This window comes from Halichoeres trimaculatus, unplaced genomic scaffold (genome assembly GCF_033239565.1).
Source record: "Halichoeres trimaculatus isolate MK-OKI-2021-1 unplaced genomic scaffold, fHalTri1.1 fHalTri1_scaffold_12, whole genome shotgun sequence".
Classification (NCBI taxonomy): Eukaryota; Metazoa; Chordata; class Actinopteri; order Labriformes; family Labridae; genus Halichoeres; species Halichoeres trimaculatus.
The window spans coordinates 8,324,479-8,350,743 of NW_027437190.1; the positions used below are offsets into that span (position 1 = coordinate 8,324,479).

Here is a 26,265-nt window from a genome sequence, read left to right on the forward strand (position 1 = left end):
ATTCCTTCCTGTCCTTTTGGATTCTCCTCGCCAAAACATGAGCAGTGGTCTTTTTCACTAAAAACTGAAATATTGCAATTCTAAAAACTGCCTCATGGTTGATTTAAGACTTGGTAAGTAATGGATATGAAATCAACATACAGGTTTATACAAGTCAAAACATATTTACATGAGTTGACACAGCTGACTGTATTAGACATGAATCCTATGACAACTCCCCTAAAATTAAGCTGAAACATCTATGTTTCATAGATCAGATCATAGATTCAATCAAAACAAAAAAACAAAACACCAATACCAATTGTGCTGCTGTTGTTGTTGCTGTTGTTATTGTTGTTGATGATGTTGTTGTTGTTGTTGAAGTGGTGATTGTCTGGTCATCCCCTTTTTGTTGGTCATCTTTAGCTGCAAGTCCAAATCTATGATATTTAAGAGGTAGATCTGCTTAAGTCAGAATATTAGGAGGATTTGTAAACTGCCCAACAGAACAGAAAACTTTTGAAAATATAATGCCATACCTGTCCAGTGTCTCCTGTGCTCTGTTGTGAACCAATTTTTGACCTTTAAACGACCTTCTGAAAAATAAAATCACATAAATCAGAATTAAATCAAGCAAATCAAAGAATATGCACAACATGTACGCAGGAAAATTAAATATGATAAAGTAGTGTAAGTGTTTGACTTACAGTAAAGAAGCCTATATCTTATAAACATCAACATATCAATTTATGAGAATGAGAAGAACATAGAATAGAATAGAATAGAATAGAATAGAATAGAATAGAATAGAATAGAATAGAATAGAAAATACTTTATTTATCCCCGAGGGGAAATTCAGGAGTCACCGCAGCATTTAAGAAAACAAAAGTAAGAAAGAGTATAGAAAGTGCAAAAAGGTCCATAAGAAATTAGATGACGACTTCCCATCCACCACTCGTCCTCCAGCCCAGCCAGTCTCCACCTCCACAGGGTCCAGGACTGAGCCTCCCCAGCAGTCTGTTCATTCTCTGTCTCCTGGATCCTGTCTGCTCACAGCAGGCGAAGCTCCTCCGATGTGTCGCCGACGTCCGATGTCAGCTCCGTCAGCCACGTCCATGAACAGCACGATGCCGCTGGGTTATCACGGCTAGCTCGTCCATCCCCCAGAGCTAGATCCCACGTTCCCAACAACGATGGATGGAAGGACAGGTACACGTTGTCATCTCCCAGCTCACATCCGAGAACCGGCACGTCGTCCTCACCTCCTCCTCCTCAGCTCGAGGGAAATCATCAAGCCCTACACTAGTTAGCATTGACATGCTACAGGCTGCTAACAGCTGAGTTCGCATGTAAACAATGCAGCCATGGTTACATGTAAGATCTCCAGACAAACACAGGAGAAAAGTAGTAAAAATATCGCTGAAGCCACAAAAAGTTTGGTGTCCGTGACCAACAATGAACCATTCAAAGAAATGATCCACTCCAAATACAAAGATGACGAAAAAGAGACGAAAAAAATTACAAGAAACAGACAAAGACGAGAGAGCTGCTGCAACAGGCAGCTACTTGGGTAGCGCCAACATGTTCAATCTTTGAAATAAATATTACATTTAAAAACAAAGTAGTTGCAGCATTTGACCTGCAGAGGTCTTGTAATTATCCATTTTTTAAAAATCTGACAATGCATCTTTATTACGTACTTTTTTATAGGTCTTCATCTGTTGTCTTTGGATGTGTCTTTTCACTCCCATAGGAGCTGGGATCTGGGAGGGTGGAAATATTTTGTCCTTTTCGGAGCTGCAGGCACACTATGTTTTACCCATTGCTCTTCAGTATGTTCTTTTGTGTCTTTCAATGGTCTGCCCAACAGCACCCAGCATCAAGGCCATGCTGCAAGATGTGTTCCTTGTAGCATTCACACAGAGAGATATGCAGCTTCCGAATGAAAGAGCCAGGTCTGAGGAAGCATTCCCTGAGTAGAAACTGGTTCTTTGTGATTGAAAACCAATTTTCAACATGTCAGTTAGTAAGCCTTGTTTTGGTGTCTGCTGTATCAACTTTGCTTGGATCTGCATCACTTGCATATCTGCATAGATCCTGCAGCATAAGGCCTGGACAAAGTGGGAAGATCCCCATGTAATCCTGCAGCAAAACACTGATGATATCAGGACAGTAGTATGGGTTCTCCTCACACTTTCCATTGGCATCTGGCACATTGGACTGGTTACTTTCCAGGACCCCTTCAAAAAACTTAAGAAATGGTGAAATGGAAAGAACAGTCTTGGCTCTCTTTGGTAGCTCAGGTTGTGTCTTCAGTGGCTGAGTGCTGGAATCATCCAGATTGGTCTTGCTCTTGATGCAGCCTTTGATGACCTCCAAGCTCTCTTCTACTTCTTTAGGGGAGAACCTACCTCCAAAAATCCTACCCATGTGGCCAAAAAATTGTACTGCAGGATTCAGACTGCTGCTATTTATCAAATGTGCCACACAATGATTCACAGATTCCTTCAGGCCTTTATCTCTGGTCTTCCTGGAAGAGGAAACAGAGACCACTTTCAGGATATGTGCTGAGCACAGGTGTAGCACTGTGATGGTTTGCAGCTCTTTTTTTGTAAAAGAGCCTTGGATGATTTTACACAGCATCTCCAGGTATCCCAAAATATCTTGCTTGTTGAAGGCCAGCAAAACACCCTGCATTAGGGCCCAACTGTAGTCAGTTTCCACTTGCCTAACTTTAATGGCAGTGATCTTTTTTACTTTTGTCAAAAATTTCATTAGCCAAAAGGACAGATTGGCCATGATGTGGTCATTGGTGACCATTTCACTGACAGGAAGAGGTGGTCTGTTTTTGCCATCACCTGGCAAACAGAGGACATAATACAGAACCCTCTTGGGTTGGTTGGGGAGCCAGCACACAACACCACCTGTGGCATCAAGGAAGAGGGTCACTGGAGACTTTTGCCGTAGATGAGCAGCAAAAATGGCAAGTCCTTGCTCAGTATAGTGGACACTGAAGGGATCCACTTGCAAATGTTGGATTTACCCTGGACAGAAAATGTAACCAGCATCAGACTCTTTCATTATTTGCTGTGTTACCATTAGCTCCATTACCATGTCATCATGAAGCCTTGTGCTTCTGCTAATCTCTGCGGACACAACTTTGAGGATGTCTTTTGAGAGTGCTCGGTTGAGGTTACCAGCAAGTAGCTCCAGTGATGGCATTTTCCCCAGCATCTGAAAATAAGCGTTACTCACACCACCAGTGACTGCCTTTGCAATTTTTCCTCTCCTCTGATTGCTGGCTGGCCTTGCCCTCGTCTCATCACATAAATGTGCCACTTTGCCACTTCGAGACACGTGAAATGTTATCTTTTTTGCATTTTTGGTGGGTTTGTTTGGCATTTCATAGAAGTATTTGGCATTGCATGATGAAAACATGCACACTGCTTTTATTTTGATGTAAGGTGATGAAGTCTTTCGGCTCTTAGGTGCTCTAAAATGCTGGTACTTGAATGCAAGAGAACAGCAAGGGTTGTGCTTTTGAAAGCTACTGTACAAGACATGTGTCCATGACTTCCTGAGTTTTAATTGCCCTTGGCCTGGTTTGATCTTGCCCCATTTGCTTCTCTTTATGTGGATTTTAAATTTTTTTTAGATCCGGGTTGAGTTGGTCTGAACTGATCTTTTTCACTTGTACTTGGGATGTTTTTTACAGGTGATGTTTTGTTGGTGTAGCTCTTAACTTTACTGAGCTGATGTTTTCCATCCAGGCAAGAATTAGTATCAAGGACAGCACTTCCTTCACTCTCCACTTCGTCCAAATTTTCCTCACCTGTATCTGTCACTGTAAAAGTCTCAATTGCAGAATCTGTATTTGTTGCAGTATTTGCAGTTAACTCCTGCAGGTCTTCAAGGTCATCAGGATTCTGATTTCCTCCACCCTGGTCTGCCTCATAGTCATGAATGGAACTCTCATCACTCTTCACTTCATCCAAATTTTCTGTGCTTGTGTCTGTGGTGGATGTATGCACTGATTTAATGGAGCAAACATGGCCTCCAACATGCACAACAGCTTGTGACATTAGTTGTTGGGTTGCTGTCCTAACCCCTCGCCTGTCTTGCAGCCATGAAACATATAGCCATTTCTTTAACCTCTCCTGGTTGACGGAAAACAAACAAACTTAAAGTTCTGGCCATACTTGAGGGTTCCAAGATGTTTCCCCTTTTGTTATTTGTGAATCTAATAATTCCTTAATTACACGCTGTTCACCACCAGCCCTTATCCACAGATCCTCCTTTGATAGTCTACCACCTTTCCTTGTGCACCCCATAATGGCATTGCAGGTCCTTCAACTGTTAACATAAGTCAAATATTTTATTAGTACGGTAATACGTTTGTGCTGCAAGGACACTTGACATTGATCAGAAGGCACAATATGTAACTCACACAGCGTAATGCAGTCTGAAACAGTCTGGAATGGTTGTCCGTAACTTTACGGAATCAAGAAAGGTGAGCACCTGGTGTGGTCGCTGTGGTAAGAAAATTATGGAAAATAGTCATGAAATCATCCCAAGATGTTGTTAAAAGAATAAGCAATAATGTCAGTATACTAATCAAAATAAATAAATTCCTAAATAATGTTTCTTGAGGATGAGCCTCGGTAGGATTGCTGGTTGAGGCGGTAGATGATGGTTTGAGATTCTGATTAGTGAATGAAGACACTAAGAGAGAAAGATCTGTGTATAATAAAATGTATTACAAAATTCTTACTCGCTGCTGAACAGATAAATCAAACATCCACTGACGCAAACTGCTACTAAACTGTAACAATATTAATCCTGGAACAAGCTGGACAACAGCTGAAATTTGTATGTGTCCAGAAAAAAAAAACACAAATTGAAACATTAACTAAATTTTCCAAAAACTATGGAAGCCCTAAGTAGAATGGTTTGTTTATTTTTTTTACGACACTCTCTGAACTTTAGGGGAAAAGATCACCCCCAAATTATATGTTTCAAGTCCACCACAGAATTAAATCATGACCTTCAGAAAATGGGGGTAAAAAAATAAATGAACCATCTCCGCTTCAGGCTTACGTAATAAACAAAAGTTAAAACACTTACATTTCCTCAAGAATGCACACAATGTAAATAATACAAAAAGCAGTGGCAGCTTTACCTATCTGCTCCTAGTGAGTACAGCCTCCTTGTGTGTGCATGTGCAGGCTTGTCTACTGACTTCCAACTCTTGTCGCACCAGCAGGTGGTGCTGTTGGAGAGTAACCTGTAGGGCTTTGGCAATATGTTCAATGAATACGGTCCAGATTTTTACTAAACTACCTGCAATGGCTCAATAAACCCCCTCTGGAAAGGTTATCAGGACAAATACGGTGGATACAAATCGTGTCACTGCATTAATTTTTTTGTGTACGCATACACAATAAGCATTTACACACTACATAGAGTAACCGCTACAGCTACGCGAGCCGACAGTCATTAATTTGTTGATTAGACTGTGATGTTAACTAAAAAGTTTGTAAATCTGCAATATATGAAAAATGAGTAAAGAGATCTGCACACCAAAAACTAGCTCCCAAAACAATAGTTTATTAGAAGTGACGTTTTGAGCAGAAACGCTCTTCCTCAGACTTTACACGGTGATCAGTGAGAAGCCATTTAAATAGAAGCAGGTACACGTGACTCAACTCAGCTGAAACTCATTGATAATTAACAATACATATATACATGTATCCCCATATGGGGATATCTGCAGGTCAGCTCTTGCGATAATTGACGCTGACACTCACCTGTTACCTGAGCGACCACAGCCTGGGAGATCCGCCCGTTGGCGAGGAAGGACTTAATCTCCTCTTCGATCACAGCACCGTCCCTCCTGCAAGCAGAGAGGAGAGTCTGGAGTTAACACCAAAGGAAAGAAAACATTATCCTCACACCCATCAGCTGTGGCAGATAGTTTTCCACCAACAAGTCTGGTTAAGGCTTCTGCCTGATGAAGAAATATTTTCTTTGCAGCTGTCACCAAATATTGCCTGGAAAAGCTCATGGTCCAAGACCCAACAATGAAACCCTCTTAATTATGTGACTGAAGCAGAAAAATCAAACTAGATATCTGTTCTGATACCACGGCAAAAAATGAGCTCCTGGGCACCCTAAATCATTAAATTGACTTTTAATTATCAATCTGAACACAGCGCTGGCACAGAAACCTTGCTGAAGTATCTGAGTTATAATTAACAATCTGGATGAGATGAGTGTATCTGCAGAAAGCGTGCTGTCAACGGCCCAAATATAAAAATACAGCTGATATCGCTGTCTTTGCTCAGCTCCCTGTCTGTCTGCTAGGGACAACAACAAATTTTTTTTTTCTTTTTGAGAGCCTCACAAGCGTGAGTATATGTTGATCTGTGAATGAGGAGAGTTAGCAGTAAAGACGCTGTGACTCAGGGCGGAGAAGAGACATGCAGCAGGCTGGGAAATAAACGACTTTAACAGAAAGCAGACATACTTAGCACCTCCCTGTGTCTCTGTGTGGACTATCGACAAGTTAATACGTTTATAGTGTGTGTGTGTGTGTGTGTGTGTGTGTGTGTGTGTGGCTATGTACAGTCTTGTTGATACTTTAAGATATTAATCCTTGTATTATGTTCAGATTCAGTGTGTGGTGGAGGCTGCAGATAGACCTCATATAACACTGAAGCTCATTGACACGTACTTACTCTACTGTCTGCATCGTGTCGTAGTCAGGGTCGAGCGTTCTAATGAGTGAAAACTATTAATCCCCCAGCCTATAACACTCTAAACAAGCAGATTTTAAATTCTGAAACTTATACTGATGATCTGTCATGTCGTACAGTCCTTACTGTCAAATAAGGGTTTATCAGGGCGCAGATGGCCTAGTGGTCTAGGTCCTGCCCCTTGAGGTTCAACCTTGAGCAGGTGGCCTGGGTTTGAATCCAGCCTGTTCCCCGCATGTCATTCCCCACCATCATCACTCTGTCTGCAGGTTTTGCAGCATTAAAAAGAAACCATAAAACTGATAAGTCTTTTTATTATGTGAAATAAAAATCAGTGCACTAATTTTACCTCGACTCGGCCAAATACTTCCATTATCCTGACAGTTCAGGGACAAGCTGTTCCTGACCTAAACCAGCAGCTGAAATAAAGTGAGGAACAGTGAGCATCTCTCTTTTCTGTCTCTAGCAGCACTGTGGATTTTTCAAGCCAAGTTGTTGTTTTCTTTTTAAAGTCATCATCACTTTATTTTTCTGACTGAGGCAGGCCGCTGCTGATTGTCTCTTTATCTGATGTGGTAGTCACACCACAGATTGTGCAAATGGAGCGTGTTGTGCATTGGAATGGCTCAAATCCTGACACGTTCAATACTTTCCAGCTTCATTTGTATCATTCACAAGAGTTAAAAAAAATCTGGGCCTGATTGCATGATAAGCCATTGTTTCGAAAAACGGACTGTTTGTACTAACGGGGAAAAAAAGTTGATTGGTGGTATGCATGAGCCAGGTTCACGGCCAAAAGGAGCGTTAAGTTTAATGGAGGTAAACCCCACCATTACAGGCGCTAACAGCAGGATAACAGTGACTGTTCGGCTGTTTAAGATAAGATGAAAATACTTTATTCATCCCAGAAGGGATAAAGGCGGACATCGCGCGATACGTTACAGTTTGAGATGAAATATGTAAAGACAGTGGACAATCCTTGGGAAGGTGGCAATGTGTAACCATACAGCAACTTAAGATTTAGGAGACACATTCTTTCAGTGAACAGAGGGAGACAAGCCGGCGAGGCTCACTGCTGTCAGTTTTATAAGTTTGGTTTGCTTATGATTTAATGCGTCTGGGTCCTTCCAAGATGTGTGTGGTGAAATGTTGGCGTTCATAAACTGCTTTAAAAGTTATTAATCAATGTACTGGAGCATTGCTGCAGCGCTAATTTCACAAAACAGCTTTCATATTCCTGATTTTATTATTGAGGTTTTCTACTGTGCGCTCAGAAACACCACACGCATTTATTCTGTTCAAGGTCGCCAAACTTTCTCTTTCTCTTTGTTTACATTAATGACTCACGGTTAACAGCTGTTTGTGCATTCTTATAACAATATGTCTTTTTTTCCAGCTATAAAACATTTTCTTGATCTTTTCTCAGTCATACTGTTACCTCTCTCCAAGTTTATTGCAGTTTATGATTGGTAGACATGCGCAGTTTGAGTTTGTTTGATGCGTTTTTCAGGAGGCCCCCCTGAATTATGACGTAATCTGTACCTGCGTCTCTTTCATGGTGTAATTATTTAACTGGACAGTTATTTGCAGTCGTGCATGCAGCTAACACTGAAGCCAAACAAACGTTAATAGAACGTTAGGACTAATGGTCCTGTTTGTTTAATGGCTGAACGTACACACGGGCCCTGGTCTTTAGTAAATCATTTACACCACAATGGCCAGTCAGCACGAGGATCCTCCAGTGCAGTGTGATCAGACTTTTTGAAGACAAGTGCATCACATACACTGAATCTCTGCGTCCAAATATTTTCTGGATGTGGCAGGACTAGGGACAGGCATTTTAAGCAAAAATGGAATTCACTATTCACTGGTAACTATTTGAAGATTATCAGACGATCAAACCTCCCAATGGTTTGTTTTATGTTAAAAGTCATTGAGCATTTTTAGGTGGTTTCTGAGCACAACTTCCTGTTCAACTGGATCTGCTTTTTATAAAATTAACGTGCCACAGCTCTGGCAAAAATAGGATTATATGCTGTGACCTGCTGCTGACAGGACAAAGCCATCGTTGAATGAACTATTTGATTTTTTTACTGAGGCTTTTTTGCCACCCAAGAGAGCAGTTTATCATAAGCAATATATATATATATATATATATATATATATATATATATATATATATATATATATATATATAAAGTATTTTTTTATCTGTGACCAGACAAGTATCTGGTGGAGTGTAAAAAAGTTCTTCATAGTTACATATTGATAGCCTGTTTTTGGCTAGGCTACAACGTTATTAGTCAGTAATACAGATTTTCTAAATTGCATAAATGTGAGAAATAATTCACCATTCTGTTGGAGACTGAGAGGAACGAGGCTGAGCACTATCAGTGTCTGTCTCAGAGTCAGTTTCTGGCTCCGATGGCTCAAACAGGTAGGGCTGGATCCGTCCGATGAGGCTGCTAGCGCTAGCTTCCATTGTCAGTGTAGCTGTCACCGTCACAGTTACACGGAGGCGGCTCCCTCCCGCGTGTGGGCGTGGTTTCAGCGCTGCTAACTGACACGCCCCCAGCGTCTCACAGCAGAGAGAAGTGCTTGTTTTTCCATGATTTTGAGACCTAATTTTATATACTAAACAATTTTTTTAAACTTTCAAATTTGGCTCAGTGGTTAATGACGCATGTTTCTTTGCTGTGACAAACTAACAACACAAATTTGTTTCTGCTTTACACGGACTTTAAACCACCCAAGGGGGCAGTTTAGTGTGTTCTGCTAACCAGGGGGCACTTTTACATGCATTTTGGCTCCCAAGAGGACATTTTAGCATGTGTTTTGACTCCCAAACTGGCACTTTAATGCATTTCTCAACAATTGGACCATGAGTGGGACCCCCCACCTCGTACACACCACTGCCCCAGGGATGACCCAACAGTACAACCAGCAGAGGCTCATCTGGGAAATGTAGGATTAAGTGATCGTGTCTGTGTGCTGCACCACCTGTTTTTAGGAACAGGAATAATAAAAAAAAGTTCACTGTGAGGAGATTAAGTGAAGAGGTCAGATCAAATTGTGATTTGACCTCTTCACTCACTTCATTTTAGCTATTGGTTGAACTAGCATGGTAGCACTGTCCCCTGTCCCAGTTAGAGAGTAGTGATGCTCAGCCTTGTTTGATGCGCGAGTTGTCTTACTGAAGTCAATGATATTTTTCGCATCTGGTGCATAAAAATAAAGAGAAGTGTCAAACGACTCCGTAAAGCTCCTTTTCATGTGCGTCAACAGCTCAGAACCAGTTTAATGAAATCAGATGTTTCTGACTGGAGCTTCAGGCTTTGTCCAAACAGCGTAATGTGATGATAAACTCGATCTGTGGATTACTGTCTTACCTCACTAAGTCCTCCACTTGGTCATCAACGTCCATGTCCTCCTCAGTGGTCTCAAACCCGTAGCCTGGCGCTGTCACACCACCACTAACCACACCCACAGGAAACCAGAGGGTGGTGACAGCTTCCCGTTTGTCACTGCAACCAACCCGTTCTGAGCTACCGCTGCCATGGCCACAGGTGAGGCGACTGGAATGGGCAGAAGAGGAGAGCTGTTGTCAAAGTTGCTGTTAGGGGACAGCGACAGTCAGTTGTCGGGGAAAGTTGTCTGTGTTGCTGCGGACGTCATGGAGGAAGAGGCTGTGAGGGCGCTAGAAGAAGATAAGGAAGATGAGGGAGGCATGTAGGAGGGTTTGTGGGTCAGCTTGTGTCCATGTTTCCGGTTCAGGTGGTCCAGTGTGTCCAGGGTGTGGAGGATCTCCACCTGTGTGATCCCGGTCCTCCTCAGCCTCTGGGGGAGGTCAATCTGCTCGATGGTGAAACGAGGCTCCTCACCCTGCTGGAACATCCTGCAGGAGAGCAGAAGGAAAATGAGGAAAGTTACAAAAAACCTTCTATGTCTCCAGATTTCAGAGGGAAATGTAGTTCTTAATGACCACGGCTGTTTGACAGCAGCAGATAAAAGTTACCGCTGAAAGGATTCAACATGAAGTCTCAGCACATTTCATATCAGCTTTACAGCATTACATGCAGTCTGAAACAGTCTGGAATGGTTGTCCGTAACTTTACGGAATCAAGAAAGGTGAGCACCTGGTATGGTTGCTGTGGTAAGAAAATTATGGAAAATAGTCATGAAATCATCCCAAGATGTTGTGAAAGAATAAGCAATAATGTCAGTATACTAATCAAAATAAATAAATTCCTAAATAATGTTTCTTGAGGATGAGCCTTGGTAGGATTGCTGGTTGAGGCGGTAGATGATGGTTTGAGATTCTGATTAGTGAATGAAGACACTAAGAGAGAAAGATCTGTGTATAATAAAATGTATTACAAAATTTCTGGAAGAAATGGGATTAGATGAGGTGGAGCATGAAATACTCATGGTGTCTATGATCGCATTTGGCTCGATTTTCTCCCACAGAGAAACCCTTTTGGCAACTCTTGACGCAGCTTTTAATGTTTCTCAGTAATATTAACTTTAAAGATATCGAAGGATGGCGACGCGCTGGAAGACTTTAAGCAAGCCACACTTGATTCAGGGCTTGTCATAAGTGATAGTTTGTCCAAATAATCAATAATCAATATGACTAGTTCACTGCCCCTGACCATTTCAGAGCCTTACTGATCAGGAATAGTAAGTATTAAAAATATATATATTTTTATCCCCTCTGCTTTAGAGAGTAATACCCTGCCATTCAGTGAGAGGTCTCTCATTAACTACATGTTAATTTTTGATCTATTTGTTCCACTATATGATCAAAATTGAAGTTGCTGCTAGTTTTTTCTATTTTATCAATAACACCTGGATATGTAACGTTTTCCTTCAAAGGAATACTATACACTAGAGAATGATCACATTCCTTTAGTGGAAATAACACAGATTTGTTTAACTTCATTTTTAGACCTGAGACAACAAGAGAATTCCTCAATACAGTCAACAGCTTTTATCACCTCATGCCTGCTGAATAGAAAAACTGTGGTATCATCAGCCAGTTGAGCCAACTTAAATTCTCTGTTCAGAGCAGTTATACCCTGGAATGGACTTTTTTAAATATGCACAGCCATAATTTGGGTTACTAGGAGGAACAAGAAAGGACTTAGAGGACATCCTTGTCTTATCCCTCTACAGATGTCAAATCTGGGAGTAGTGCAGTGAGCTAGCTTAACAGAGCTATTGCATCCATTATAAAGAGTTTTAACCACTTTCTGAAAGTAATTTCCAAAACCAAAACATTCTATCGTTTTAAACATAAATTGATGACTTATTGTGTCAAATGCTTTGTAAATATCAACAAATAAAACAAAACTCTCCTCTAAAATATATTCATTGTTGTCAATCATATCTAATATTCAACGTATATTTTTGCATACATTTCTTCCAGGCATGAAGCCAGATTGTTCTTCGTCAATGATATCATTCAGTCCAGATTTAAATCTTTTAGCGAATATCATGGCAAATATTTAAGCATCGTTGTTTAAGGAGCTGATAGGTCTCCAATTATCAATAATCAGTTTATCTTTTTTTGGTTTAGGAATCAATTTAATGAGACCTTGAAGAGAGCTTGTTGAGAGCTATCTTTAGTACTTCAGGTGTATGTTTTTTAGTTTGGGTTTCTATGCCTCCAGATGTCAAAGAGGGCCAATCTGTCACAATTATTTCCTGATTCATTCATTACTCTGTTTTCAGGAGGCCATCTGTCCAAACTTTAATCCATCACAGTATTAAAGTCTTCTCCCCATGATAGTCTGGCAATGGGAAATGTTTGTGACAGCTGAATAATTTTGTTTTCTTTTGTTGAAAATATACTTGCGTTGTTTTGTTTACTTTTGGAGGCATATATATTCACAATTATAAACTGAAAATGATCAACTTCAATTATAAGGATTATCCATCTGCCATTTGTGTCTGAAAAGTGTTTTATAATGTTTCCTTTAAAGTTTCCTTGTAATACAGCGACCCCTGTTGATCTGATGCTACCAAAGGAAAACAATACATTTCTCCCCCACCGACTCCTCCACATTGACACATCTGTTTCTATGGCATGAGTTTCTTAACTAAAGTAAAAATCTGCTCTTTTATTCAGGCAAAAAATAACCCTTTTCTCTTTAAATGATTTCTAATACCTCTGGCATTAACAGAAAAAATAAACACAGATTGACACGTAACAAGTAAAACTAAAAACTAAGGACACTCAAAACCCTCTGTTAGGATTTGAACTGTTGCGTTGCATCTGCGACGGACCAGTGCATTTTTTCTTTCTTTTCTTTTCCCCAGTTTTATTGAAGGGCTCATTAAGAAATAGTCGAAAGTCCCATATAATTATATTCCTTTCAAACACTGAACAAACAGTTTTTCAAAGTCAACACTACTGGGACAGATGTTTCTCACCTACGCATTGTCACTCACTGTCACTCTTTTTCCATCGATGTGGGCGAATGGACGACTGAAGCCCGCCGACTTCCCCTCCTTCCCTCCTTTTTCCACCACAGGCCAGAGTGTGTTGCGGGCATCCTTGGCTTCTTGTGTCAGATCTGTTGTTGTCTTTATCTTCTTCTCTTTCAGCACTGTAGATGTTTTAGCGTCTTTCCAGATCTTGTCTCTATGTGTCCGCATCAGGAACTGGACCATGACCCGGCGGCTGGAGCTCGTCTCCCCTGAGCTCCCTTCACGTGATCAGGGACCCAGCCTGTGAACGACGTCCACGGAGAGGTTCAGTGGGTCAGCGATATTTTCTTTCTCTACTAGCGTTTCGACTCTGGCTTGAAGAGTCTCCACTGCTTTGATGACATCGTCCACCTGCTTCCCCAGGTATTCAAGTGAGTCGGTAACGCTTTTCAAGGTGCTTGTATGATCTTTCACCGCTGTTTCAACAGAGTGGCGCCGTCGAAGAGACCACTTGCATTTTCTCAATTCTCTCGATTACTGTCAGCAGCAATGCGTTGGTCACAGGCTCGTCCCGCTCATTACGATCTGTCTTTAACATCTAACTTGGTCGTACGAGTTCTGGAGAGGACTGTGTAGTTTGTTCATCTTCGATTAAATCATCCATAGCCTTTATCTGAGAGTCCAGTGTCTCCCGTACGTGTAGCCTATGTGATCAGTTCATCAGTTCAACAAGCAAAGATATCAGACCACGCGTATGAAATGAATATCCTATCTTAAATCAAGAGCATTTATAATTGATTTGAGAGCAGTATTATATTGATTTCACTCTCAGATTTTGTGATATTGTCTCTCAAAACTCTGCTCTTGCGCTCAAATTTGCTCTGCGCGTGCTCAAACTGTCTCCTCGTGCTCGGTTATAATGCTGCGCGTGCTCAAACTGTGTCCTTGTGCTCGGATATAATGCTGCTCGCGCAGATTTCTTGCGCTCACAGTCCGGTTCTTCCCCTCGCGCTGAGGGAATTTTTGCTCACAGATCTCTGTGTGCGCTCGAATTTTTTTGTGGATCAACCAATAGGAGGCTGACTAGTATTGACCAATCAGATTATTCCTGTTTGTTTATGGATGTGTTTGCTGTTGTTCACGGAGCGTCACATACGGGCGGGCACTCTTTCAACCTGGTTTATCAGCCCCTGACCTCCAGGGCTGTAATAAATGTGATTTCTTTAAGTTTTTTGTCCACTGTTAAAATCAAATATCATTCATTAAATACACCAGCACCCGTGTTCTTAACTGAAATAGCTATACTGTATACTCATAGCTGCACGACACAGTGCTCTTTGCGGTGTGCTGGTGGAGAAAACAGTGTCACCATCATGAAGCTAGCGAGACAACAGCTCATAAAAAATGGACCGACAGAGTCAAGAAAATCAGGCAAGTTGTTTTAAATTCATTTTAATGAAAACTATATTGGGCTGTGCACTGAATATTTGATCATATACCTAACATTATGCCTGAACAATACTACACCTGTATGACAGTTAATAAGCTACCTTACCCTGATTAGCCAATGCATTAAGTAAGGTATAAATGCCCTTGTGCCCTTTGTTATCAGCTATAAATGAACATTAATTACTGATATTAGGAAGCCTCTTCCTGCAGCCAGGATATTACTGATAGACAAATAAACCGTGTAAAATAGATGTGTCATATTCCAGTCTACAGCATGATTACTGGAGATTGAGATAAACATGATGAGCAATCATGTTAGAGCCAGGCATCGTTTGAAAATGGTGTGTAAGCATTAATCAATGGTTAACGTAATGATGACTAATTGATAAGTTTAATGTTTGGATAAGCCCCTTTCCAAGTCCTCCTAAAGGATCACATCTTGCATACAGTATGATCATACTTCGCATTTATTAATGTTATAAATCATTTTCAAAACAAATTAAACAAATACAGGGTAAGCCTACATAAATGTAGTTTTTGTATAGTTTCCATGTATCTATAACCCAAGGTATATGATCAAATTTTCAGTGCACAGCCCAATATAGTTTTCATTAAAATGAATTTAAAACAGAAGCCTGATTTTCTTGACTCTGTCGGTCCATTTTTTTATGAGAGCTGTTGTCTCGCTACCTTCATGATGATGACACTGTTTTCTCCACCAGCACACCGCGAAGAGCACTGTGTCATGCAGCTATGAGTATACAGTATAGCTATTTCAGTTAAAAACACCGTGCTGGTGTATTTATTGAATGATATTTGATTTTAACAGTGGACAAAAAAACTTAATGAAATCACATTTATTACAGCCCTGGAGGTCAGGCGCTGATAAACCAGGTTGAAAGAGTGCCCGCCCGTATGTGACGCTCCGTGAACAACAGCAAACACATCCATAAACAAACAGGGATAATCTGATTGGTCAATACTAGTCAGCCGCCTATTGGTTGATCCACAAAAACTTTCGAGCGCACACAGAGATCTGTGAGCAAAACTCCCTCAGCGCGAGAGGAAGAACCGGAGTGTGAGCTCAGGAAATCTGCGCGAGCAGCATTATATCCGAGCGCAAGGACACAGTTTGAGCGCGCGCAGCATTATAACTGAGCACGAGGAGACAGTTTGAGCAGGCGCAGAGCAAATTTGAGCGCAAGAGCAGAGTTTTGAGGGACAATATCACATATAATACTGCTCTCAAATCATTTTAAAATGCTCTTGATTTAAGATAGGATATTCATTCCATACACGCGGCCCATTAAGTAGCTGTCGGTGCACAGGTGCAGCCGCCTCCACTCAACTTCACTCCTCGGTGGTAAAGAATTTAAAGTAAAGTGTAACCCCTGTAAGCAGATGTATGAAGTGGAGTTAGGCCGTGTGCTCTGAGTTCTTTCGAGTTCTCGCGAGGTTTTCGGCGCCGTCTCGCGGTATTTCGGGGAGCTCACTTGTACGCATAAATGAACAATCATTCTCAGCTTCAGACAATGCTCTTGGCTTGTTTGGTGTTTGGTTTACAGCACATTGCAAAAAACTGAAATCTTTTCAAGTGTTTTTGTCTTATTTTCAGTAGAAAATGTCTTTTTAAACTCAATATGGGTCACATTCACCTGACCAGTCCAGACAAATGTCTTGTTCCACGTTGTTTTAAGACAGAATGAGGTCTGAATTTCTTGTAAAAAAGTAAAATAATCTACCAGTGGAACAAGAGAAAAATTTATTGTATTAAGACGTTATTCTAGTTCCAAGCAAATTTTCTAGCAAATTTTTCTTATTGATAGATTTTTTTATACTTCTTCCAAGCGACAAGACATTTTTCTGAACTAGTCAGGTGAATGTGGCTCATATTGAGTATAACAAGACGATTTTTACATAAAATAAGACAAAAACACAGTGCAGTAAGAACAAAATTTGCATAAACTTGTGTTGAACTGGAACACACTGCACATGCAAAGTACAGTGAGATAAGGTCAGCTTTAATATTTACACAGAAAGCTAAAGTCCTGCAGCATACTCTGCCTTACTTATCGTTATGATAGTTTGGCTTAATTTTAACCCCTTCATCAATATTTTCTTATGTGTAATGAATTAACTTTTAACCATTTTGGCCGTCTCTAACAATCAAAAGTGATTAGTGTTAGTATTGTTGTTTATAGGTCAGCCAGCAAGACAGAGGAGGATTCTTTTTTTTTAACCAGGCTTTAAAAATGGTTTATTCATCTCCAAGCCAATTATAAAGGTTAAACTGTGAAAGTTTATTTATTTTTCAGTTAGACTCTCGGTTCATTTATTGTTGTTCAGAGCTCAATAACAGGACAAAACTCACTTTTCCTAAAATGTGCTGTTTAAAATAATGACTTTTTTCTTTCTCACAGACAAAAATTTATAATAGCCAATGACTGACAGGATTTAATATACTGTGCTTTTCTAAATACTCAAAAATATTTGATGTAATGTGCAAGAGAGGTAACAGAGGGAGTTGAAGTCATGTAGGAAAAGAGTCCCACGCTCTTGCAAAGACTGCTATAAGTTAGTGAGAGTACAGAGAAACAGGACATGCAGTATTTGAAAATGTTTAAAGTGTATTTGTGAAGATAAAAACAAAACAACAATCAATCATCTAAACCTAGTTACATGAATAATATATTTAGGATGTGTAAATATACTATTTAAATTCATGGATAAACTCATTTGAAGTTTCCATTCAAACGCTTTGCATAGCTTTCAACCTCACTTCACCGTCTTCACAAGCACAATCACTCAGATGTTACAGTTTTTAATGTATCTTTAAAACAAAATGTAAATAAGCCTCAATATTTGACATCTTATATAATAAGGTGTGGATTTCACTTATTATAGTATTTCTTTCTGGTTTCATGAGATTAAGTTGGAATAAAGTTACGTTTAAACCTCCCTGCAGCCGCTAAAAGTTTAAGTTTGAATAATTAAAAATAAAAAAATGTTTGGAAATTTTGCAAACATTTTTCATAGAGTAAGAGAGCCTCAGAAATCTGTTTAAGTAGTAACTGTCCTGTAGAGATGTCCTGAGACAAGCAGAATTTGGACTTTAATTTTCTCACTGCAGAAACCTCACAGAAAGGTTATTCCTCATCCAACAGCACCAAATTCATTGCACACGTATGTGGGTAGTCAGTAGCTTGGCATGGACTGCTCATTGTGTTAAAGGCCTCTGTGCACTGCACATGTTCAGTGCTTAAATGAATTACAGGGGTTAATGTAGAACAACAAGCTCTCGTGCTGCCACCTAGCGGCATAACCTGAGAATCACATGTGGACATTTTAAACGTTGACAGATGTGGACTGCGTCTGTACTCAGATTGGACACTTTTTAGGAAATAAGTTGAAGAATTCTTCAGATATCTGTTGTATAATTGGGAAAAGTCAAATTAAAACACCGGCTTCATCGGAAAAACTGGAGACAAGTCTTTAAAAGGATCCTGATTCTGCTGCTGAGGAGCAGGGATCACCACAGAGCGCAGATCAATGCTTTGTAAACTGATAGTAAAGTGTTGAACAGGGCGGAGCATCTGACAGCACAGGAGTACAAAACACAAACCCTGGAGATCGTATCTCCTGAACTTTGGTACTGACTTCTCTGCAGGAGCTCACACTCTCTGCTTCTCTTTTCTCGGTTTGGTTGCTTCTCCCGAAGCAGCAGAGATGGCGAAGCCCAGCGGGATTTTAATCAAAGGAGGAAAAGTAGTGAACGAGGATTGCTCCGAGTTCAGCGACGTCTTCATCGAGAACGGGATCATCGTGGCTGTGGGACACAATCTGCAGATCCCTGGAGGTGTGAGAGTCATTGATGCCACCGGAAAACTGGTCATACCCGGAGGCATCGACACGCACACGCACATGGAGCTGGCATTCATGGGCACCAAGGCTGTGGACGACTTCCACATCGGCACTAAGGTGGAGATCTTTGGTGTTAGTTTCTCAGCAGATGTGGGACAAAGGCTGTTCTCATTCAGGTCCGTCAAGCTAAGTTAGGACAATAAGAGATGACGGAAGTTGGACCAGACCCGTTGTCTTCACATTAAGGCACAGAGTAGCTGCTTCTACATTACCTCTAGTTTTAATTTTGATTTTTTAAAACTTTGTATTTTAACACATCGAAGTGTCTCATAATTAATTAATAAGACAATGTACATTTATGCATATAGCCTACATTATCATTGGTTAAAGGAAGTAATAATAAGTAAAGCTCAATTTATTTTTCCGAACGCACCAAAGTGTACAATAATAATAATAATGATAATAATAATAATAATAATAATAATAATAATAATAATAATAATAATAATAATTATTATTATTATTATTATTATTATTATTATTATTATTATTAAAATTATTATTTTGATATTATTATCATTACATTATTGTTTTCATTATTATTATTATTCAATTTGAGGCACAAAAGTAGCCTCTATGTTGGTCTGAAAGTAAAAGTAGCTCATCATGCAGACATGCATACCCTTTTCAACTCGTTTTTTTTCTTTTTTTCTTTTTAAGTCTCAATTTTATCAATGACACAACCCATAACTTTTATATTTCAGAGGTGTTAAAAGTATGGGAAACAGAGAGAATAGTTTTACACCTCTGAGTCTTGCTTTAAAAATAAATAAATAAAAATAATCTTTTTTTTTTTTTTTGTTTTGTTTTATTATGAAGGTTGTCAACTTGGGTGCATCCTTAAAGTTTAGGAATTTACTTTTTCCCCAAACCTTAGTTAAAATTTTAAGAACAGTATGTTCTTGTAATATTAAAAAAAAAGGTTCAAAAATTGATTTTCTTCCAACAGATTATTTAATGTCAGTAAAAATTCCTGAAGTGCTGCTTGAGTCAGCTGTAATCACAAGTTTTATAGTCCAAGTGTCAGAGGGCTATTAAGCAACAACAGAGTCACTGATAACACTCACAAACATTGAACTAAAAGCAACTGAAACAACAGTCCAAGCCAAAAGCTATCTACAACTTATTTTTGTGAGATACAAATGAGTTGTAGTACATCACAGACCACCTTTGTGAAGCAGTTGTTAATCGTTACGCAATAACTTTTATCAAACTCATGGTGACATGACTGCTCTAAATGCCACAATAAATACAGAGAGAAAAAAAACAATTCTTTCTGAAAACAAAAAAAAAGTTTGTCTAAACAGTTACAAACAAAAAAGAAGGGTTTGTTTTTCATTGGGATGTTTGTCTAAAACCCTGAAGATATTTGAAGAACTCGTAAGCCTCCCCAAGGCGAGGCAAGTCTATTCATAAAGCTCATCCTGGCAACAAGGCAATTTAAAGTGCTTTACATTATCATGGTAACAATCATTGAAAAGGTCAGGAAAAAAACATTAAAAAAAAGATTTAAAAATCAATTAAGAGAACATTTTGGTTATAGCAAATAAGACACATAAGATCAAATGAAATAAATATCTAAAAGAAGGCTCAAATGTATTAAACAGATTTTAAAATCAGGCAGACAAATGAAGTAATATAACTTAAAACCAATCAAAGGTGCCACAAACCTTAGTGAGGAGCAAACAGTGGATTTTTATTTCTGATTCTGCTGGAAAAAAAAAAATCCTGAGAGGGACAGTAATGTTTTTGTGTTCATCTCAATTTAGCTAACCATGCTAATATCAGAAACAGATATGAGCCATGTCACTTTGCCTGCTGCACACCTCAGGGCAGTTTATACAGTTTCTCTGTAATCTACACAAACCCCCTGACAATTGATGAGGACACACCAGATGTCAATGCTGAAATCAGATCACACAGACCTGATGTGAACAGGTTTCTATAGATTTCCTCTACGACAGCTTCTTCATCCATGAGTTTCTGACTATAGGTCTCCATGTAGTCCATAGTCCATAAAGTCAGTGACATTGATTTGTAAAACAAATCACAAACACTATCATTGACACTGGCAATGAGTAACCAGTCCGACACTGTGCTGATAAAGGTACTGCAGGCTGCTGCTCTAAGTTCAGCTGTCAGAGCATCAGCTGATATAAAAACTTCTCTACTCCCTAAAGTTTAACCAATGATTTCAGCTCTACTCTGAAATATTTCATCAGACTTTTAACATCACATCACCCTTCAATCATTATACCACCTGCAAATCTTGATTATCCAAAGCCATATATGTGCTGTGTGACTGACAGAAGTTCATAAAAGTTAGAAAAAGTTACTTGTGACAAAAACTAAATGGTGAATTATTTCCAGAGAAATAGCACACGCAGGAATGAACCAGATCTTGATTCTGTGTTTTAATGCTTGTGTTTCAACAGGCTGCTCTGGCAGGAGGGACCACGATGATCTTGGACTTTGTCATCCCTCAAAGAGGCAAATCTCTCCTCGAGGCTTATGACCGCTGGCGTCAAACAGCTGACCCCAAAGTGTGCTGTGACTACTCTCTGCATGTTGCCGTCACATGGTGGAGTGAGAAGGTTAACAAGCATGATAAATTCACCAAAATATTTACTCATTGAACAAAACATACATGTGATTTACTGTTCTAAAAATTTTTTGGTAGAAATGAGAGGAAAAAGAAACTTAAAGCTATGGTCTAACCCCCCCCCCGTTCCAAGATCCCGCCCCCCAGCTTGTATCGCCCTTCTTCGCCTCCTAACAACACGCCCCCTCCGACAGAGCAAGAAGCTGGCCGGCAGAAAATGTAACAAATATGACAGTCATCACTCTGTAACACACAGTGGTAGCTTTTTCAATTGGACCGGCGCGATCAAAACCATGAATTAGCCGGCAAAGCAGGTCAGGCGTTGCCACTGCCAGCTGATCAGAGCAGAGCCGACTGTGGGCGAGGCTTTACCTTTCTCACCGTGTCTTCACCAGCTTAGTTTATAATGCTAAAGATGTGTGGCTAACTTATGCTAAAATCTATTGACAGAGCCGACCCGTTCTGACCAGCAGCGTTCAGTCATTAGCCAGTAAAGGCACAGACTAACCAGAGTTATTCAGCTGACATCTCCCACTGTGGTAAACAAAGTCATTACCTGTTCAACAGAAACTCAGCTGTCTCTGTGTCAGTCTTCAGTCCCAAATCCCTCTGCAGCTTTTTCCACCGGTTGTACATTTCTCCAATATTCAGTCTCTGTTGGTACCTGTATCGCTCATAATTCTTCCTTGCTTCAGCCTTTTTCCTTGAAACTTTTTCGTTTTCTTCCCTTCCCTGTGGAGGTTAACAGTAACAGCTTCCTGGTTTCAGTCTTCTTTGGCTCCATGACACTTCGGTAGCTGAGCAGCTAGCTGACGTGAGAGGGGTAGTGGGGAAAGACGAGGTGGGACCATGGGCATGACGGTGCAAAGCGAGGGAGACGGATTGGATGGACTCACGGACCATGCGCGGTTCCGATTGGTCAACTAGCATGCAGCTTTGCAGCGGATATACTGAATGGATTTATTCGTTCTTTTTGGTCTTTATATTGTGTAGATTGGAACGTAGGACCATAACAGCCCTTTAAACTGTGTTATTAAGATGTACAAAGCTTCCAAATCATACATTATAGCTTTATGTTTTAATTTGTAGTTCAGTCTTGAAGCCACTTCCAGTGATGACCAAACTTTAATCCAGGATCATTCCTGCATGTTTCTAAACCGACTCTTCTTGCAGGTCAAACAAGAGATGCAGACGCTGACGGAGGAGAAGGGAGTCAACTCCTTTAAGATGTTTATGGCGTACAAAGACGTGTTCATGCTCCGCGATGATGAGCTGTATGCTGCGTTTTCAAAGTGTAAAGACACAGGAGCCATAGCCCAGGTGCACGCTGAGAATGGAGACCTGATTGCAGAGGTGAGCGTGTGCAAGTGTGGAAACCTGCTTGTTGCAAGGAATTTTGTGTAGTCTGTGTGGTTTGAAATGTTCGTGAGGTATTTTAAATGCCATGTTTGTTGAAAATAATGCAATAGTAAATGAACAAACCAGTTCAACTCGGTCAAAAAGGACAAAGATGTATGCTGCAGTGCTTCTTATCAGGATGACCTTTCTTATTGCAGGTCAGGTAAATAAGATGATGTTTAAACACACAGGCTTAGACATAAACTATAGGTTAACATTAAACATGATGGCAGTCAATCGTGCAAGATCCTGCTCAGTGTCATTCAATAAAAAGTCTACACGAGATCTTGAGGTCATATTTGGTAGAAACAGAGGAAAAAAGTCTTTATAAATTTCAATCTTTACTCATTTATTTATTCATTTTCACTTTTTTTAATTAAAGATTGATTGGAAGGACATACCTGCTGCATTCCTGCAAATTCCAGCCGGTACAAGGTTCATTTGGGCTGTCTGTGGTTGCAGAGTTGTAGAGAGTTAATATTTAAAAAGCAAAATGATGGAACACCAACAGCAGCATTTGCCCTGTCTGATGTCTGCTGCTGAAAACTTTTAACCCCTGAAGCTGAGGACAGATTATGCTTCACCACTTTAAGGAAAAAAAAAAAAGTCAAATTTGTAGTGTATGTTTAACCTCTTTGGTTAAACATACACTACAAACTCCAAAGGAAGAGATTATAAAGACTCCCCATCCACTTGAACTCCAGGAAACATGGAGCATTTTGTGAAAGGAAACTCCAGCACAGGTATATCAAATATCTGATCTTGCAGAGTATCAACATCACAGGATTCTGTGGCTCATTTGTGCAAAAAGCAAAATTAAAAGTAGCCTGCTTCTTTAAGAAGTTTTAAGGCTAACAGGCTATGCATGCTTCTGTTTGTCCTCAGCTGTAACTTCATAAGATGATCTACACACTTCATTTTAACACGGGCAGCTGGGTAATATCATCCACTGTTGTTTTAGCCAACTGATCTTAATCACAAACACATAAAAGTACAACTTTATTATCCTCTTATCCTCTGTTGTACAAACATTAACTTTAATACAGATGATTTAATATGAGGCATCCATCGCTCAGTGACAGTGTGTGCTGTTGAGTAGATATTATCCACAGCACAGTCATTTAAAATTCATTTACCTTGTATCATATCTAATTTTAATGTTTGTATATATACATCATATACATATATGATGTATAATCCATATTTTTTTAGTTTAAGACAAGGATGTCCATACTTTTCTTTAGAGGGACTCTTTTGATGTTTTGGATTTTATTCCTTTTAGTGCTTTCTGTAAAAGTCAGTCTCTAAGTGTGCTCAAACCTCCTTGTTCCATCATCACAGACAGATAAACTCAAACCTTACCTGTCCCTCGGGTGTCTCTTGAAACCAAATGGTCAGTTTTCTGCAGTGTTACGTGCTGCATGAACATCAGCCTAATCTGCTGCTGATCAAGGAAAATGTACTCCACTAGGGGGCGATGTGGGAAAATGTGTCAGGATGTTTTTATGGCAGTATCAGAATCTGATCAGGACTGTTTTTCATATTCAGACTATTTGAACTGCAAACGGCCAATATTTTTATGCACCATTTTTTTGTCTTTTCTGCACCCTTTCATACCTTTAATCTAATCTTGTGTCCTCTAATCTGTTTTTTTTAACTCCCATATTTTTACATTCATTTAAAGTGTTTCTGCAGAATGTACAGAGCTTTAGCTTTATACAAGTAGCCTATGCACAGCCCAAATGTAGTTTAGTGAGGCGTTTCTAGATAGACTTTAGTTTTATTAATGCTCTTGACAGAAAAATAAAATTTACACATAATATACACACAAATGATTAATTCCATAATTAATACATTGTAAGATCAAAAATGGGCAGTGTATGAAGATAGACCTTAGTCCTCCATTAGGCCTGACTTTGGACATACCTGGTTTAAGATTTAAGTTCAACAGCTGACCACTGGGGGGCAGCAAACACTAATATGTACAGCAAGTCTTGCCACTGTTATAGTGCTGCACCCAGAGACCTCAGCTGTAAAACAATGTAAAACAATCTCAGATGGCCTATATATTCTCTATGTTTGGAAAACATAAAAAGTTGATTTTATTTTAAGTTCTACATCTTCATCTTCAATAAAAAAAAGAGTTTGACATGATACTCTGTGAGAGATCAGATACAGACCTCACTGTTGTTTCATCCAAAGCAATAGAGACACTGAGGAGAAGCTGTGGCTCAGTTTTAAGGCAGATTGTCCGTCCAATTAGTGGGTCAGAAGGTCTATCCAAGGTCCTGCTGTCCACATGTTGAAGTGTTCTCGGACAAGACCATTAACTGTAAACTCTCCTAAAGTCGGTTTTCTCCCTGGCAAAATGATTTAAGTGACCAAAATGTAAAACTAGATAATAATGTTCTGAAAAATGAGAGAAAAATTACAAGGTGTACCTTATTAGAGGGCTTCTGTGACATGGTTTATGGAAGAGTCAGGCCTTGTTTGAAATAACAGTCTTACAAAAGCTGTGTATGTTGCAGTCTATGGAAACCCAAAAGGTTCATTATTGAATAAATAAAAACATCATTTTGAAATAAACACCATTTGATAAATAACAGAAAAATACCTAATGTGGCCATTTAATTGTGAAATAAGGCAATGTTATAACAATTTTTATAACAATAATTCTTAAATATCAAATTATTATGACTAAATATTTCATAACAAGTATTTTTTTCACAATTTCATACTTTTTTCATACTTTTTGGAATTATTACTTTTTATTCATTTTCCAAGCTTTTATTTAAAAACAAAAATAAACAAACAAACCAAAAAAAATACATTTTTATTAAGTCAATTTTTAGTTCTTAATGTCCTTTTCCACAATGGCCTTTTAATTTCATTATGTCGTTTTTCATCAGAATGACTTGGTCTGTCAATCAAAGCTAGAGGGTGGGAATCAAAATTGACTTTGTAAAAAACATTTTTTTCATTTCATAAAAGCTTGGAAAATGAATAAAAAGTAATAATCTGAAATAAGTATGACATTGTTAAAATAGTCATTGTGAAATATTTAATTATAATAATTTGATATTAAAGAATAATAAAACATACTTCATAATAACATTGCCTTAATTCACAATTTAATGGTCATATATATTTTTCTATTATTCTATCAAAATGGTATTTATTTCAAAATGTTGTTTTTATTTATTTAAATATGAATCTTTGGGGGTTCCACAGACTGCAAAATACACAGCTGTTTATTAAAGAATAATAAAAAAAACATTCATAATAACATTAGCAGTCAGCTCTTTTTTTCAGATACTGTTGTTGCTGACAGTGATGATGATGATGATGATGATGATGTCCCTTCCTTATTGTTTTCTCTGTGCTTTAAATACGCAGGGAGCAAAGAAGATGCTGTCTCTGGGTATCACAGGGCCTGAGGGCCACCAGCTGTGTCGTCCAGAGGAAGTAGAAGCAGAGGCCACCCTGCGAGCCATAACCATTGCCAACGCTGTAAACTGCCCACTGTATGTGGTCCATGTCATGAGCAAATCTTCTGCAAAGGTGGTGGCTGATGCACGCAGAGACGGTAGGTTGAGGCTTGCTGCCACCTGGTGTTGAAAAACTGCAAAGAGAAGTAAAATGGCTCTAAAATTTACAGTCATATTTAGTAAACGTCAACATTACAATACTATCAGAAACCGTGAAGAGAGAGAAAACAGTTTCTGAATT

General features: G+C 39.3%; 1 protein-coding gene and 1 pseudogene across 3 annotated transcripts in view; one reads left to right on the forward strand and one right to left on the reverse strand.

Annotated features, from left to right (window-relative positions):
- LOC141801413 (homeobox-containing protein 1-like) lies at positions 1 to 18,343 on the reverse strand (annotated as a pseudogene).
- Positions 13,474 to 26,265, forward strand: part of dpys (dihydropyrimidinase) — a 19,751-nt gene continuing 6,959 nt past the window's right edge. Inside the window, exons 1-5 of one of the 3 annotated variants that reach the window (XM_074683368.1) lie at positions 13,474 to 13,597; positions 18,337 to 18,593; positions 20,972 to 21,130; positions 22,312 to 22,491; positions 25,933 to 26,122. In XM_074683368.1, coding sequence (XP_074539469.1) covers positions 13,564 to 13,597; positions 18,337 to 18,593; positions 20,972 to 21,130; positions 22,312 to 22,491; positions 25,933 to 26,122 — 820 coding nt within the window. In that variant the 5' untranslated portion in view covers positions 13,474 to 13,563. Of the gene's footprint in view, positions 13,598 to 18,333; positions 18,594 to 20,971; positions 21,131 to 22,311; positions 22,492 to 25,932; positions 26,123 to 26,265 lie in introns of all 3 variants that reach the window. The other 2 variants (XM_074683370.1, XM_074683369.1) reach the window with 2 other exon arrangements.